This window comes from Thamnophis sirtalis, unplaced genomic scaffold, assembly GCF_051295495.1.
Source record: "Thamnophis sirtalis isolate CommonGarterSnake01/CBP01778 unplaced genomic scaffold, rThaSir2_p1.2 scaffold_3, whole genome shotgun sequence".
NCBI classification, from domain to species: Eukaryota; Metazoa; Chordata; class Lepidosauria; order Squamata; family Natricidae; genus Thamnophis; species Thamnophis sirtalis.
Genome location: NW_028261383.1, coordinates 153,296,196 through 153,312,426, shown reverse-complemented (window position 1 = coordinate 153,312,426; position 16,231 = coordinate 153,296,196). Strand labels below are relative to the sequence as shown.

General features: G+C 40.5%; 1 protein-coding gene across 2 annotated transcripts in view; it reads left to right on the top strand.

Annotated features, from left to right (window-relative positions):
* Positions 1-10,684, top strand: part of LOC148048264 (sterol O-acyltransferase 2-like) — a 31,370-nt gene extending 20,686 nt beyond the window's left edge. Inside the window, exons 12-16 of one of the 2 annotated variants that reach the window (XM_087710480.1) lie at positions 3,331-3,425; positions 4,459-4,557; positions 4,958-5,093; positions 8,199-8,344; positions 9,932-10,684. In XM_087710480.1, the coding sequence (XP_087566606.1) occupies positions 3,331-3,425; positions 4,459-4,557; positions 4,958-5,093; positions 8,199-8,344; positions 9,932-9,982 (527 nt within the window). In that variant the 3' untranslated portion in view covers positions 9,983-10,684. The remainder of the gene's footprint in view (positions 1-3,330; positions 3,426-4,458; positions 4,558-4,957; positions 5,094-8,198; positions 8,345-9,931) is intronic. The other variant, XR_015696055.1, reaches the window with a different exon arrangement.
* Positions 10,685-16,231: the final 5,547 nt, after the last annotated feature.

Below are 16,231 nucleotides of genomic sequence, written 5' to 3'. Positions count from 1 at the left end.
AAATAAAATAAAATATATACAGTTAAATGTTAATTAATATGGGGAAAATGTTATGATATACGATATAACTACATAAAGAAGGGAGAATGATAATAAACTATACTGCATGGAAGATGGAATATTTGGTATTAAATATTATGGATGTTCAGCTAAAATAGGATATGAGGATTTGATGTTAATAGAGGACTTTACAAACAAGTAAATGAAATGTCAGCATGTGGTTATGGATTAATTCTTTGGCATAGTTAAGGTTGAAGGATGTTTAAATAACTGTAGTTAACTAAAAGTGGAGGTATAATGATGTCAACGTTTGAGTTAAGATATTTGAATTAATATGAATTAATGGAAGAGATGCACCAAAACATGTTGCAACCAGCTGATATACTTTTTTTTATAATATATACCTGTGTTCTTTTTGTTTGTTTGTTTTTTCTTTTTTGTTTTTTCTTCCCTGCCTTGTCTTTTGTTCTTTTTGTCTTTTTGTTTTTGTTTTTGTTTTATTTTTTATTTTCCCACTGGTGTGGGCATGTATTGTTTAAGAGTATTATTATTATCAATATTTTTAAATAATAATTACAGTCAAATGAAAATGGATATATGATGATGGTGATATGTATGAATATTTGAGTTAAAATGCTTCAGTTAACATGAGTTATGTTTGTTGACTGTGGAGGAGATGTACGAAAGTTTATTTGTGACCGACTGATACACTTTCTATAGCATGTAAAGAAAGATGTTGTACTTGTTTTAAATTAAAATTAAAAAAAATTAATTAAAAAAAGAAAAGAAAATGATGATGTAGGTCTGGCAGGCTGCTCATTTTATTCATGATGAAAGTATGCGAAATAGACCAAAAGTCAAGCAAAGAAGTCTTTATGAATTCATTGTTGAATGATTCTGTTTCCAGTAAAAGTGCTTTCGCAACCTGCAGATATTTACTCTTTTCTTCTGCTTTTGCCTTAATTATTCTCCAAGTGCCATGCTCTATATCAGTGGTGGGATGCAAAAAATTTTTACTAGCAGTTCTGCGGCCATGGCTTGGTGGGCATGGCATGGCATGGTGGGCGTGGCTTGGTGGATGTGCCAGGAAAAGGTTAGTGTAAAATCTCCATTTCCTTCTGATTATCTGGGAGTCAGGAAGCAGAGAATAGATGGGGTTGAGACAAGTCAGAAGTGGTATTTACCAGTTTTCCAAACTACTCAAAATTTCTGCTGCCGGTTCTCCAGAACTGGTCAGAACCTGCTGAATACCGTCTCGGCACTATATGCCCTTTTGAACATTGCCCAAATCCATCATCCTTCCTTGGAGTTCAAGTTGAACACCATCCGCATTGACAAAACTACTGTCAGTCAATTGCAAAAGCCAGCTTTGCATGGAGTAACTTATATCCTACAACAATACCTTTAACACCCTCAAACACTAACATCTGCCTATCCCTTGGACTCAATAGGTGGACGAAAGGGTCATAAAATCAGTCAAAAAATCTGGTTGACTATGACCACCACCAACAATAATAATGGTGGTCTCACACATCAATTTGCAGGTGTCTAAATCTTAGACAATGTAGGCTACAGCCTTCATTAAAAACAGGTGTATATCACACTAAAAGTGATCTTCTCCAGTCCTACAGTGCCATGGTACTTTAATCCTTGTTTAGTGACCACAGTTGGGACCACCAATATGAACATTAAGTGAAATGATTGCTAATTAGTATATAAAACTGCAAGTTCGTGTCAGTGTCTCTGACTCCATTTGGACACCAGTTGAATGGCATCAATGTGTAGGTGTCTAAATCTTTGACAATGCAGGGTTATAGCCTTAATTAAAAACAGGTACATCACACAAAAAGAGATCTTCTCAAGTCATACAGTGCCATGGTACTTTAGTCCTTGTTTAGTGACCATAGTTAGAACCAGCAACTTGAAAGTAAAATGGTTGCTAAGTAATACCATAACTGTGTGGTGAGATTACTTCAGCTTTCTTTGGTTTTACAAACCTTTGAAGGTTATCAATGTAGGGTTGGTTGCAAAAGGAGTTTTTTCATCACCATCATGACGGCAAACGGCCACTAATCAAGGTAGTTCCTAACAACGGGAACTAAAAAATAACATAGTCCAGCCATTCTGCTTCTCTTCCACTTGGATATGCCCAAAGTACTTTTAAAAAGTCAGTTGGACTTTCTTGGGGGGTTTTCTGTGAAAGCTTTATTTCTCATCCAAGAAGCTTCTTAGTTCATTTTCAGAACTGAAGAAGCTTCTCCAATGAGAAGTGAAACATTTTTAAGGAAAAAACCCAGAATGTCAAGTTGCCTTTTGTAAAGGCCTTTGGGACAATGATGACCTGGATGATTAAGAATCTCTATAGACGTTCCATTAGGATATTAGCCTAAAAGTCTAACCTGATTTGCAATTGTCTTTCTTAAAGAGTGTCCGAAGACTTCAGCTAGTCCAGAACGCAGCCGTGCGAGCGATTGTGGGTGCACCTAGGTACACGCACGTTACACCTATCCTCTGTGAGCTGCACTGGCTGCCCATTGGTCTCTGGACACGCTTCAAAGTGCTAGTCGTTACTTATAAAGCCCTTCATGGCATCAGACTTGGGTACCTGGGAGACCGCCTTCTGCCAATTACCTCCCAAAGACCGATTCGATCACACAGACTAGGCCTTCTCCGGATCCCATCTGCCAGCCAATGTCGGCTGGCGACCCCCTGGGGGAGACCCTTCTCTGTTGCAGCTCCGGCCCTCTGGAATGAGCTCCCCGTGGAGATCCGGACCCTTACGACCCTCCAGGCCTTCCGTAAAGCCACTAAGTCCTGGCTACTCTGGCAGACCGGGGGCTGTTGAAGTATCCAGCCCCACGGTAACTATGAATGTTGTTGTATTTTAAATTGTTGTTTGTCTTATTTATTCCCTTTCCCCCTTTTTATTGTAAGCCGCCCGGAGTCCTCCGGGAGTGGGCGGCATACAAGACTAATAAACTACTACAACTACTAAACTACTAAATCTGTAACAATAATTGAATTTTTAATCTCTTCCTTCTCCCAAAAGTGGGAAGAATTAATAAGAGCCGAGGTGGCGCAGTGGTTAGGGTGCAGTACTGCAGGCCACTTCAGCTGACTGTTATCTGCAGTTCAGCGGTTCTAATATCACCGGCTCAAGGTTGACTCAGCCTTCCATCCTTCCGAGGTGGGTGAAATGAGGACCCAGACTGTGGGGGCGATATGCTGACTCTGTAAACCGCTTAGAGAGGGCTGAAAGCCCTATGAAGCGGTATAGAAGTCTAACTGCTATTGCTATTGCTAATGTATTTCTTTACCTCTCTCATTCAGGGATATCATTACTATTCGTGGTCTTCTATTTCTTCCAGGACTGGCAAAACATATTTGCTGAGATCCTGCGCTTTGCGGACCGTTCTTTCTACAAGGTGATGACAATGGAAAATGAGAGGGGGAGAGTGGGGGCAAGAAAGATATGGGAAGTCTGGGTTTCATTCCTCATGGATATACTATTTTTAACAGTTTATTTATACATTTTCATTTAACATACAAAAGTACTTTGTGAACAGTGTATTAATTAGGTCAATTTGCGTACGTAATAATACTTTTCCAGCTCCTAACTTCTACGTCTATTATCCAACCTTTTATAAAACATACCCCATGTTCAAAAATACTCTGTATCTTCTTCTTCTATCTTTAATGTCAGTCTGTCCATTTCTGCATCTCATGGATATATACTTGAATGGTCCATTGGCCGTGAAGAACAGTTTGAAAAACTTTGGAAAGAGTTCTAAGAGGTTATGGTTCTGAAAGAAAAGCAAATTTCAACTTGCCTAAACAACTGTACTGAAGAAACTGACATTGAACTATCCGATTGCTTGTAATCAAAGTAATAAATACGGGTGGTCCCTCATGTAGCAACTGGGTGCACTTACCACTATGATGATAAAGTTATGATCAATCCTTACATTTACAACCTCTGCAGGTCTGTAAAGAGAAGGAAAGTAGAAGTAAGATTGCAAACATGTATTTTCTGTACTAATTGTTTTAATGGGCTTCTAAAATATTTTAATTTTTGCTTTTATCATATGGCACCGCAGTCACTTGAGGTGAGATAGGCAGCTCTGTAAATTCAACAATAAATTAGGCAAATAAAAAACATAGCTTAACAACTACTTAACAACTTTGTTGCTGCTCCCAATTGTGGTCACTAAATGATGACCACCTGTGGAAACATGTATGTTTAGGGACAATAAGAGGCCTGGTTGGCAGTTGCACTGGTTTCCCCACTGACTTAGTGATGGAAATTCTAATCCCGACTGCCCTTGTAACTCAAGGACTACCTATAACAGACAATCTAGAGTGGATTGTTTCCTTCCTTGCCAAAATACAGTGATGTTCCCGTTTGAAGCCTGGCATTTCTGTGTTTTTCATGCTCTTTATTTCATTCTTCCTGTCTAGGACTGGTGGAATTCCACATCATTCTCGGCATTTTTTCGGTCATGGAATGGGATTGTGCACGATTGGCTGTACTGCTATATTTATCAAGATTTTCTGTGGGTAGGTAAGGCCGTAATGGGCTGTGAGAATAATCTTTGGGGGCAGGAGGAAGAACTGCAGCCAGGGCAATGGTCCAAAAGAGATGTCTCAGCTCAGAGCAGGATTGCGGGTAGAATAACATCTCAGGAGGGATTCTTCCTTGTGGCTCAGAAAATAAAGGTCAGGAAGGGGGGAAGCGCTTTCAGCCTTGCAAGATTCTATTTCTGTAACTTTGCAATAAAAGTACTATTATTGGTTTACTGTCTGGATTACCTGAAAGGGCTGACAAGGTTACAAAACCCACCCTATATTACCCCCTAAAGTACACCTTCTCTGTGTAATTTCTCTATGCCTGTCTTCATTGTTTATTGGTGAACACCAGGATGAGGTCTATAATTCACTTGTGCTCCTTCTCTTCCAGCTGATAGGAGGGAGAGCCCGAGCTGGAGCTATGTTCATGGTCTTCATTTTGTCAGCGGTTATCCATGAATACCTCTTCACCTTGGCTTTTGGCTTCTTCTTTCCCATCTTCTTTGTGCTTTTTGCCATGACTGGAGGTTAGTACTGCCTCAGGAAATGGACTAATAAACCATCCCTCAGAGGATCCAAGCAAGGCCCATTAAAATGTAATGCGGCATGGATTACTCCTGTTGAATTCTGAGCAGCTCAAGGTTGACTCAGCCTTCCATCCGTCCGTGGTCTCGGTAAAATAAGGACCAAGGTTGTTGGGGGCAATAGACTGACTGTAAACTGCTTAGAGAGGGTTGTAAAATACTATGAAGTGGTATATAAGTCTAAGTGCTATTGCTATTCTGTTCTGCCCTTTTGCTGGTCTGCGGTTCCCACACTTCCCAATTAACACACTTTCATGTCCTTTTGATACATTTTCTCTACCACTTGTAGGTGGAATTGCTCCAAATTTATTCAAAATATATTAAGGAACAGGGGTCAACTTGGGATAAAGTCACAAGTGGACGCTGAATGGCCTTTCTTATATGGAATGAATGTGCCTCACAGAGACTCCTTGCTAATATTTCATTGTACAGCCTTGCAATTGGAAGCTATCGGCCTGGCAATTGTCCAAGGACTGATAAGGTCTGTTGTTGCAATTAAACTTCGAAAGGCTTATTTCCGGGACTTTGCTGGAAGTGAACACAAGGAATTCACATTAGCAAAAAAAAGGGGGTTTCAGGACAAGGAGTCTGTTTTGTGATTCTGTTAAGTCTAGGTCAGAACATGTTTCTCAATCTTGGTGACTTTGACTACAGCTTCCAGAATTCCCCAGGCACCCATGTGCATTGCATTACTGCCCCATATGATGCACTGTGTGGTTAGGATGAAGGCAGCTTTTTCATGCTTGAGAAAGTTATTTTGGTGTAGTATTTTTTTCAAATCTTGCTGGTCATTGACTGAGTAAACTGTGGTTCTTCTATAAGAAAATTAAGGTTCTTTATTCCAGCAGTAGGGATAATGTAATCTCAAACAGGACCAGTTTTACAAATTAAAAAGCCAGAGCAAAAACAAAATTAATAATTGGAAAACAAAATTTTGTTGTTTCAGAAGTCCAATCACATTTCCAAAACAGTTGTTTTAATCACAATAATCACTCAGATAAAAGAGCAACAGGAAAATAGCCTAGGTTCTAGGAACAGAGAGTTCCACCTGCAACGACAATGCTTTGAGAACTCTATTTCCCAAATTATTTTACCTCCATGGAAGTAGGGATGGGCATATTGTCTTGTAATTAACATGGAAATTGCTATTATTTTAGTTTTCTTAATGAGCAATCTTCCTATTGTAGCAGTGGTAGGTTTCAATTTTTTTAGAAACTATTCTGTAGGTGTGTTTATGTTTATGTTTATGTTTATTAACATTTATAGGTCGCCCTTTTCCCTGAGGGGACTCAGGGCGGCTTACATAAAATGGGGGAGGGGGGGGTACAAACAATAGACACAAAATAGTACATAAAGATAAAAATAGAAGCAACATTCATTCATCATTCGGGTGGAGACAGATTATCTTTATCCCCAGGCCTGGCGGGCTAGCCAGGTCTTAACGGCTATGCAGAAGCTCTGGACGGTGGTGAGGGTACGAATCTCCACGGGGAGATCGTTCCAAAGGGTTGGAGCTACTACTGAAAAGGCTCTCCTCCGTGTGGTTGCCAGTCGGCACTGACTGGCAGATGGTACTCGGAGGAGGCCTAATCTATACGATCTAATTGGTCGCAGGGAGGTAAGTGTGGCCTGTTTTGAGGGAGTGGCTCAGTGGTCATGTGACCATGTAGGCGTGGCCAATTTGAAAAATGTGCTGAAACTCACTTAACAACACTTTTGCTTAGTAACCAAAATTTTGGACTCAATTGTGGTCATAAGTTCTCTCTTTTTCTTTCTTTTTCTTTCTTTTTCTTTCTTTTTCTTTCTTTTTCTTTCTTTTTCTTTCTTTTTCTTTCTTTTTCTTTCTTTCTTTCTTTCTCTTTCTTTCTTTCTTTCTCTTTCCTTCCTTCCTTTTGTCTCTCTCTCCCTTTATCTATCTATCTTTCTTTCATCTCCCACTCCTATTTTCTTTTTCTTTCTTTTTTCTTTCTCTTTTTTTCTCTTTCTGTCTCTCTCTGTCTCTCTCTCTCTCTGTGTGTGTGTCTGTCTGTTTGTCTTTCACTCTCTGTGTGGTTCTTTGCCTCTATCTCCCTCCCTCCTTCTGTGTCTCTCTCTGTCATTTTCTCTGTGTGTCTGTCTGTGTGCCTGTCTCTCTCTGTCTCTTTCTCTGTATCTCTTCCCTCCCTCTGTCTGTGTGTGTGTGTGTTTCTCACTCTGTATGTGTGTCTGTCTCTGTCTGTCTTTCTGTCTCTGTCTCTCTCCCTCTCTCTCTCTGTCTACAAGCCGCTGTCGCTCCTGTTGTCCTGGATCAGGCTGAGCTGCCTGTCCTTCTTCAACACCTCCCAGGGTCGTCCAAAGTAGCGGGGCTCAGCAGGACCCTGGCCAAGGGCACGCACTGCCCGGTTTGCTGAATCCGAGAAAGAAGGTGTGCGAGAGAGCCAGGGGTATTTTGTCTCTTCTATCTCCACGTTGCTCAGAAAAGCAACTCCTGGAAAGTCCTTTGGTGGCGGCAGGCATCCTAGAACCTGTCTGCTAGCAAAGGACCTTCCCAAAGTTGCTTCTCTGGGCAACACGGAGACAGAAGGGACAAATTACCATCCGTTTTCCCCGTGCTCAGAAAAGCAACTTTGGGAAGGTCCTTTGCTAGCAGGCAGGTTCTAGGACGCCTGCCGCTACCAAAGGACCTTCCCGAAGTTGCTTTTCTGAGCACAGGGAAAACAGATGGTATTTTGTCCCTTCTGTCTCCCCGTTGCTCAGAAAAGCAACTCCAGGAAGGTCCTTTGGTGGTGGCAGGTGTCCTAGAGCCTGCCTGCTAGCAAAGGATCTTCCCAAAGTTGCTTTTCTGAGCAACGGGGAGACAGAAGGAACAAAATACCGGCCGGCCGGGACTGGTATACAGAGCTGGGGGCAGGGCAGGCTTACTTCTGGGTCGCGAGAACTGGCAGGGAACGGCAGCAACCCACCCCTGCATTGTAGATAACAGTTATTAGAAATCAATAAGTGACAGATCTCCTTTGCTCAGTGTGGCTGGAATATACAAAATTAACCCTTTTCTGTTTGTTCTCATAGCGTTCTTTAATTTTGTTCTCAATGATAAGAGAAAAGGCCCTTTCTGGAACATCTTCATATGGATATGCCTCTGTTTGGGCATAGCAATCTTTTCCTCCTTATACTGCCAAGAGTGGTTTGCACAGGCCCACTGTCCACTCAAGGAGGTGAGTAGACAGTTTATGTTGTGGAGTTGGAATAAGTCTTGGGTTCCCTCTTCATACCATTTTTCATTATTGTAAATATCTCTTCTTCCAAGAGGGTCAAGCCTACAAGCTGGCATATATTCCATCTGCTAAAATTAAGATAAAGAAGGTGGTGAATTCAGAAACACCAGGAACTTGCAGATAAAATTGTTATAAAACTAAGAGCTTATTCTAATTCTGCTGGTATTGGCAATGGCTAATAGCAGCTCAGGGGATATAGTCTGTACACATATATGTATTTACTAATTAACTTGACAGACTGACCAACCGACTGACCAGTTAATTTGTGCCATTAAGTTGGTTCTGGTTCCTAGTGACAGCATAAATAGATCTTCTCCGTGTTGATCTATGCCTACTTGTTCTTTCAAGTCTCCCAATGATTCAGTCATAGCCAGTATAACTGACTCCATCCACTTTGCTACTGGTCATCCTTCTCTTTCCTTCCTTCCTTTTCCAACATTCTCTATTCCTAGCCTTAGTTACCTCTATCTATGCTAGCTCAAAATAAATATTTGATTTTTATTTACCTACACCTATGCTAGCTTGAAATAAATATGTATTTGGTTTTTATCCTGCTTTTATTTCTGGTCAACTCAAGATGATATATATAAGTTCTATCTCATCACTATTGGGGAAAACATAGGCCCGGAATACATATTTGCACGAATGTGGAAACTACAGAAGGTATTGTTAAAAATGAGAACACAATGGTTTCAACTTTATTGCTTTCAGATATAAAGAGAGAGATAAAATAGGAGAAAAAAATCCTCTCTAATCTGGCTGGAACCATTTAATTAAATATTGCTTCATTATTCCTTAGATTACTTTATTAAGATTATGTCTGAGTCACCTTTTGGCCCTAAAACATTAAATAATTCAATCCAATCAATAAAATCCAATCATGTTAGCTGTATTTTGGGGCATTCATTTTATGGAGCCCTAAACAGGAAAAAAGACCAAATAAAAGGTCCATTGAGAGCAGCAGATATGCCCAGCATGTTGTCAACCATGTATATTGGCTCTCATTGGGAATCCAGCATATTTTGAGGACACCACGTTCTGTAATTTTTTATAGCAAGAATCTGTTTTACAGCATAGCTGGAGATGCTCACCTGCAGGGAGTTAAAGCAAATCTTTCTTCCTTCTCCTCATATCAGTAGCTGCAAAAGGTGGTCTGTGATATAGAAAATTCTGAGTCTAAGAGCCTTTGACAAGCAGCATCCTTCAACCCTGGGCTACCTTGGGTTGCCTCCATGAGTTGAAGGGCCTGAGAAGCAAAACTAACAGAGCCAGATTCTCCATCCCAGAATATGCTACACCTGCAATTCAAAGTCTCTCCAGTGCTGCCTTTAACATTGCTGAAACTCTGGGAATGTTATTGTGCTGATGGGCTCCTGATTATGTTGGAACATTTATATGGCTGATCTTGCTGATCCAGATTTAAGCAGGTGATTAGCTGCAATTCTTAATTTATTTTGCCTCATGGCAGTTCTTTCCCTTCTAGTTTTTCTATTTCTCTTGACATAGTCATCGTTTTCTTTTTTTCAGAAGACCTTCTGGGGGCAAGTAACTCCACGTTCCTGGTCTTGCCACGCATAAGCAACTATTTCCAGCCTACTCTAACCTTCTACTTTGCTTCAAAAATGATGTCTCACAAGGGTAGCACATTATCCTGCTGCTGCAGCAACAAGGACTCCCAGCATAATCATGCATCTCCTCCGCTCTCTCCATGGAAAACTGCATTTGGAAATTCCTTACCTGAGAGTGCTAAAATTTGGTTTGTAGGTTTAAAGGCTCTCATCTAGTAGAGACAAAACATCTACAAAGATGCCTGCGGTGTGAAGTTTGTTGGTCTTCTTGGTGCTCAAAATCCAAGCAAAAGGGGCTAAGGAAAATTTATACATGACAATCTTTAGTTGCCTCCAGGATTTACAAAACTAATTTTCATTCTTAAACTACTTAAAAGAAAACATGAGAGCTTCATCCTAAAATGTAGGTTATCCCACATCCCAGCTTTAATCCAAACTCTGTTGCTTTTATAACAGCATTCAACCGTCCAGATACAGTTGAAATCCAGCTCCCACAAGATCCATTGATTAGGAATGATGGAAGTTAGAATTCAACAATATCAGAAGTACTGCTTATATTTTCTACCTTTAGACTTTCATTCAACATTTTATCTCCAGCAGTAAAGGAAGGGAATCTGAATTACCACCAACAGTATCCATTCAATGCCTCCTTTAGTGGGTGAATGATTTTTGAAACTATATTTGGAAATAAAAACAGATTATGCTAAACCAATCTTATTTTATTCTTTGACAAAGTAAATAACTTAGTAGACCAGAAAAAGTCTGTGGATATAGTATAATTTTTCTTCAGCAAGGCATTTGATAAAGTAGACCAAGATCTACTTCTTGGTGAACAAGAAAAATGTGGGGTAGACAGCATCCTCACCAGTTCGATTTGTAACTGGCTGACAAACATTGGCTGGGATATCTTTATTGCTTCTGATTTATATCCTGATTGAAAACCTTTGTGATCTGTTTGTCTGCTCATCATGCCATGTTTCTCATCCAAGAAGAAACAAGTTGCTCTTGCAGTACAGTATTTAAAAAAATCAAAACCTTTGGTCACAATCTTCAATTGTTTGTTTCTCTTAATGTAACATGAAAATGACATCTTTCACTTCACTGCAGAGGCTGAACCATTGTCTGCAGACAGTATTTGAATGTGTGCACAGCATTCCATCAATTTCTTATTATAATTAACAAATTATTATAACATTAGAGATAAATATATGTAATTATGTAGTAGATATAAGTTTAGGTACATAGAAGAAACATTCCAATCATGAATCACCTGATGGCTGCCATCACTACTGACCATTGCTTATTTTGGCTGGAAATGACAGAACAATATTTGAACCCCTAATATTAAGAATAACTGGAATAAAATGTCTATAGTGCGAGATTCCTTCTTAACTGTTTGTAGTAGCCAGGGATGAAGTTCCCTCTTTCCAGGTCACAATCTCTCTCTCTATCTGGAGCATGGAAATCAACACAAACAGAACTAAGTTAACTTTTAATATAATGAACACGATCCTGTAGCCTCTATAAACAAAGAGCGAAAGAAAAACTGAGCACTGCTTCTCTCACTCCTGCAATTGGTGGAGGAGATAGGAGATGCTGCCAGACGTGAATATGATGCATGCCCCACCCCGCCCCATCCCCTGCCCCACCTGCACTCCCAAATTGTGCCTGAACATCTTTCTTGAGTCTGCAGCTACAGCACTTTTCTGTCTTGGCTATTCTGTGCAGGAAAACATCTCACTGCTGCTGCTCGGCCTCCTTGAGGCACGTAGGCAGGAGGTAATGGCGTCCACGATATGGGTTTCCTTTGCTGCCTAAGCACTCTGGGTGGCTAGCAGCCAAGCTGGCAAGCCAGCAATTGGTCAGCTGCCTCTAATCTGCCTGCTCTGTGTCTGTGCCCGGCTCTTGCACCCGCGCCTGACTGTGCTGCCCTCTCACTTTTTTCCCTGCCTCCCCCAGCCGATGGTGCTGGCCAGGAGAAAACAGACGGCCAGCCTGTAGAGGAGGAGGAGGAGGGCACGTGGCTCTGTGATGTGCACCGGGGAACTGGGAAGGAAAGCATTTTCAGGTTGCAGCGCATGCTGAAACCACCTGCCACCTGAAACACGATGCACTTGTTTGGCCTCTGCATGCACCCTTTTTGGAATTGGGGAGGGGACACTACAGCCCGAAAATGCTTTCATTGAAAAGGCTTTCATTGCAGTTCCCCAGGAAGCTTCGGGAATCAGGCACCATGTGAAAGAGGATCCCCGCCACATGGACACCCCCCCCCCCGAAAATGCGACGTGTGGAGTGGGTGGGTGGAGCTACATTCAGAGTATAAGATGCACCCAGATTATCACTCTCTTTTGGGGGGTAAAAAGGTGCATCTTATATTCCTAAAAATACAGTACAATTATTGGTCCCCGTTCTTACCAAGTAAAATTAGAAGATGGTAAGATATGGAAAAGATGCAGGGCTGAATAGGAAACTCTGCCCTAAGACAACAAAAAGAAAATCCTACCCAAACAACCCAAACACCCATTGACTTCAACCTATGATCTGAGAATCCACATAACCAGGAACATGCAGTCAGGGGAGGCAGGGGAGGCAGAGCCTCACCACTATCATTATGAAAAGAAAAAAAATGTAAAAGGAAAAAGGCTGAGCTAGTTGTTGTCAGAATCACCATGGATGACTCTGCTCAATGCTTAACTGTTTAAAAAAGCCTCTAAAAAGTGCCCTCTACAGGAGGCGGCAGGAGAATGAGGTGCCTCATCTAGTCTGACTTTATGATCACTCGAGCAGAGCTAAGCAAGGGTTAAAAGCCAAAAAATTCCTGACGTAGATGAGGCACGTCGTTCTCCTGCCTCCTGTAGAAGGTGTTTTTTTAGAGGCTTTTTAGAGGCTCTGGCAGCAACTAGCTCAGCCTGACCTCAGCTCATGCCTTTTTTCTTTTACATTTTTTTTCTTTTGATGATGGCAGGCAAGAGCAGAGTTGAAATTCTCCACGAAACAGCTGGAAAAGGTACATGTGTGGGTCAGAGTGTGGGGGAGGAATTCAAAAAGTTTGCATGCAGAGCCACGTTGCCTTTTCAAACACACACACACACATAAACACACACACACACACACACACAGCTGAATAAAAGTATATAAGCCCAGCTTCACTGATTACAAGTTTGAAAAGGCAATGTGGCTTCACCTGCAATCAAAGGCTCGGATCGGAAGGCAGCAGGGGAATGGGGGCGGGGTATGGCAGAGGAGCTGCTTTCAAGCCATTGGAAAATATCTCCAATCCAACTTCTGTGTTTGTGTTTGTTTGAGAGTGAGTGAGTGAGTGAGAGAGGGATCCAACTTCTCTCTGTGCGTGTGTCTGTTTGAGAGGGGGGGAGAGAGGGAAGAAGGAGGGGGAGGGAGAATAAAAAAATGAAGGAAACTTTTTTGCAAAGGAGAAAAACAAATACTGTTGCTTTAAATCGGAACTGAGCATGCCTGGCTGTGGAATTCTGGGAGTTGAAGTCCACAAGTCTAAAAAAATTTGATACTCCTGTATCAGTGCCTCACCAGTCATAAACCTCACCGCACGTCACTGCACATAACACATACACATACCTGAGGAACCAAGAATCCAGTGAAGTGTTTGAGGAGAGGCTGGAGGTTTGTGTATTGGAAAGGAAACACTTTTGATTTCCTTACTGATTATCCTGGCTTGGCACTCCAAGATCTCACTCTTGTTTATAGAGAGTGATAAGAAGAAAAGCATACAGGTGTCCCTTTGAAGTATATCTTTAACCAAAGAAAAGTGAAAATAAAACTTTATTGTGAATTTATGCTTAATCTTGTAAAAACCTTCCAACCCAGAGCAGCAATGTTTGTTAGCTGGAGATAATGGCCCAACTTCAACAAAAGTTAAGAATTTAGAGAAGGTCTACTAAATTCAACAGAAACAGGATGAAAATCCAGGGGAAAGCAAAGAATGCATTTATCAAACTTTTAGACAAAATACCACATTAGATCCTGAGCTTGAAGAAAGTAAGAGAATGGTCAATATGATCTTCATTGGTCACTCTGCAGATGACGTTAGAGTAAAAAAATAAATAAATAAAATACAGAAGACGAAAAGTGGGGGCAGGAAAGGCATCTCTGAACTTGTGGAATGAGCATACAAAACATATGTTAATTGGGCTCAAATTTCAGAGAAGAAGGACAGAAAGAGCCCTCAAGTTAGCAACTTGTCGGAAGAATTCTCGAGGAGGGGCCAATAGATAGAATCCCATGCCCAGTCAGAGAAAGAGCCCTCCAGTTAGTAACTTGCCAGAAGAATTGCCGAGGAGGGGCCAATAGATAGAATCCCATGCCAGTCAGAGAAAGAGCCCTTCAGTTAGCAAGAAAAGAAAGCCATGAAGGTCTCTGTGGCTTGAATAAATGGAAATTGCATGAAATGTCTTTGTGAAGAAAGAAAGAAAGAAAGAAAGAAAGAAAGAAAGAAAGAAAGAAAGAAAGAAAGAAAGAAAGAAAGAAAGATGAAAGAAAGAAAGAAAGAAAGAAAGAAAGAAAGAAAGAAAGAAAGAAAGAAAGAAGAAAGAAAGAAGACAGGATGCAACGTAAAGCTGAATTGCTGACAGTTGCGTTGTCAAATAATTCCAAAGCCCAAAGCAGAGGTCAATGTATTTGGCGAAAAGAAAAGAAAAAGGCCACTGGCTACTGATACCACAAATGGCAGAAGACATGAGACTGTTTTGCTACTGGAAAGATACAGGTTGATAGATAAAAGTGTATAATTTAAAACTAGTTAAACTTAATGAAATTTAGTGACAATAGATATAGTCAAATAAATAATTGGTAATGATAAAAATGTATACATGTTTAGTGTTATGATAAGTAATAATTGGATATGAATATTGAATGGTACCCATGAAAGGAAGATTAGAAATATTTTTGATTATATATAAAGGTTAATAAAAAAGAACTAAGTTAGATTGAGTTAAGTCTTGATTATTAGGGGGGGAAATGTTATGAAACAGAATATAGTCAAAAAAAGGAGGAATAATGATAACAACGTATGTATGTATGTATGTATGTATGTATGTATGTATGTGTACAACATAAGGAAATTGGATGTAATTTGTAAACAGTGATTTGGAAAGGAGGGTTAGAAAATTTTGTTACAAAATATTATGGATGTTTAGCCAAAATAGGACATAAGGATTCAATATTATTGGTGGATTTTAGAAATAGTAAATGAAATGCCACTATGTGGCGAGCAAGTGACAGGGCTGGAGCAGGCATTCCAGAAATTACTTCTGGGTCCACTGATCAAACCTCCTCTCACCAACCCATTCTCCTGAGCCAGTGCGAACAGGTAGAAACTGATGTTTAGCCAGAATAGACAATAAGGATTTAGCATTATTGGAGGATATTAGAAATAGTAAATGAAATGCCACTATGTGGTTATGTATTAAATCTTGGTATATTTTATAATGAAGGACGTTTAAACAATTATAGTCAAATGAAAATGGAGGTATGATGATGGTAATATGTATAAATATCTGAGTTAAAATACTTGAGTTAATATGAATTATGGTTGATGACTGTGGAAGAGATGCACGAAAATCTTTTGTAACCACTGATAACACTTTCTACAGTATGTAAAGAAGGAAGATTCTTTATGTTGTGTTTGTTTTAAAAATAAAAAATAAAAAAAATATTTAAAAAAAAGAAGCAGGGGAGAAAGGACAAGAAAAAGCATAAGGAACAGATTTGTAGAATTAAGATCCAAAATGGGAGTACTATAATGAATAGTGGTTGAGTGGGGGCATTGGAATTCATTACTGGAATGTGTATTTCTATGCAATCTATCCCAATCTTACGAGTTATTAACCCGGTCACAGTGCAGCTAAGACTTGCCCCTCTACTGGGGAAAACACATCCAGTCTTCCACTGCAGCCTGCTCCAATCAATCCAGGCCTCTGATATCAGAGGAGACCCGCTACGTCTGCCAGCCCCAGTTACTGTAGATGGGGAACAGCACTATATAGTGCAAGATATACTAGATTCCAGGTGGCACAGGGCATGGTTACAATACCTTATTTTATGGAAAGGTTATCTCCTGTCGGAGGCATCTTGGGTTCATAGCAAAGACTGTAGGGCACCCACCTGGTAGCGAGATTCCATTGCAGACACCAAAAAAACCAGGGGAAAGGGATCCTTCAACTCCTAACTAACTCTAATTTGTAGCTCCCCAGATGCTGTCTCCGTGGTAGGGGCCGCATGTCAG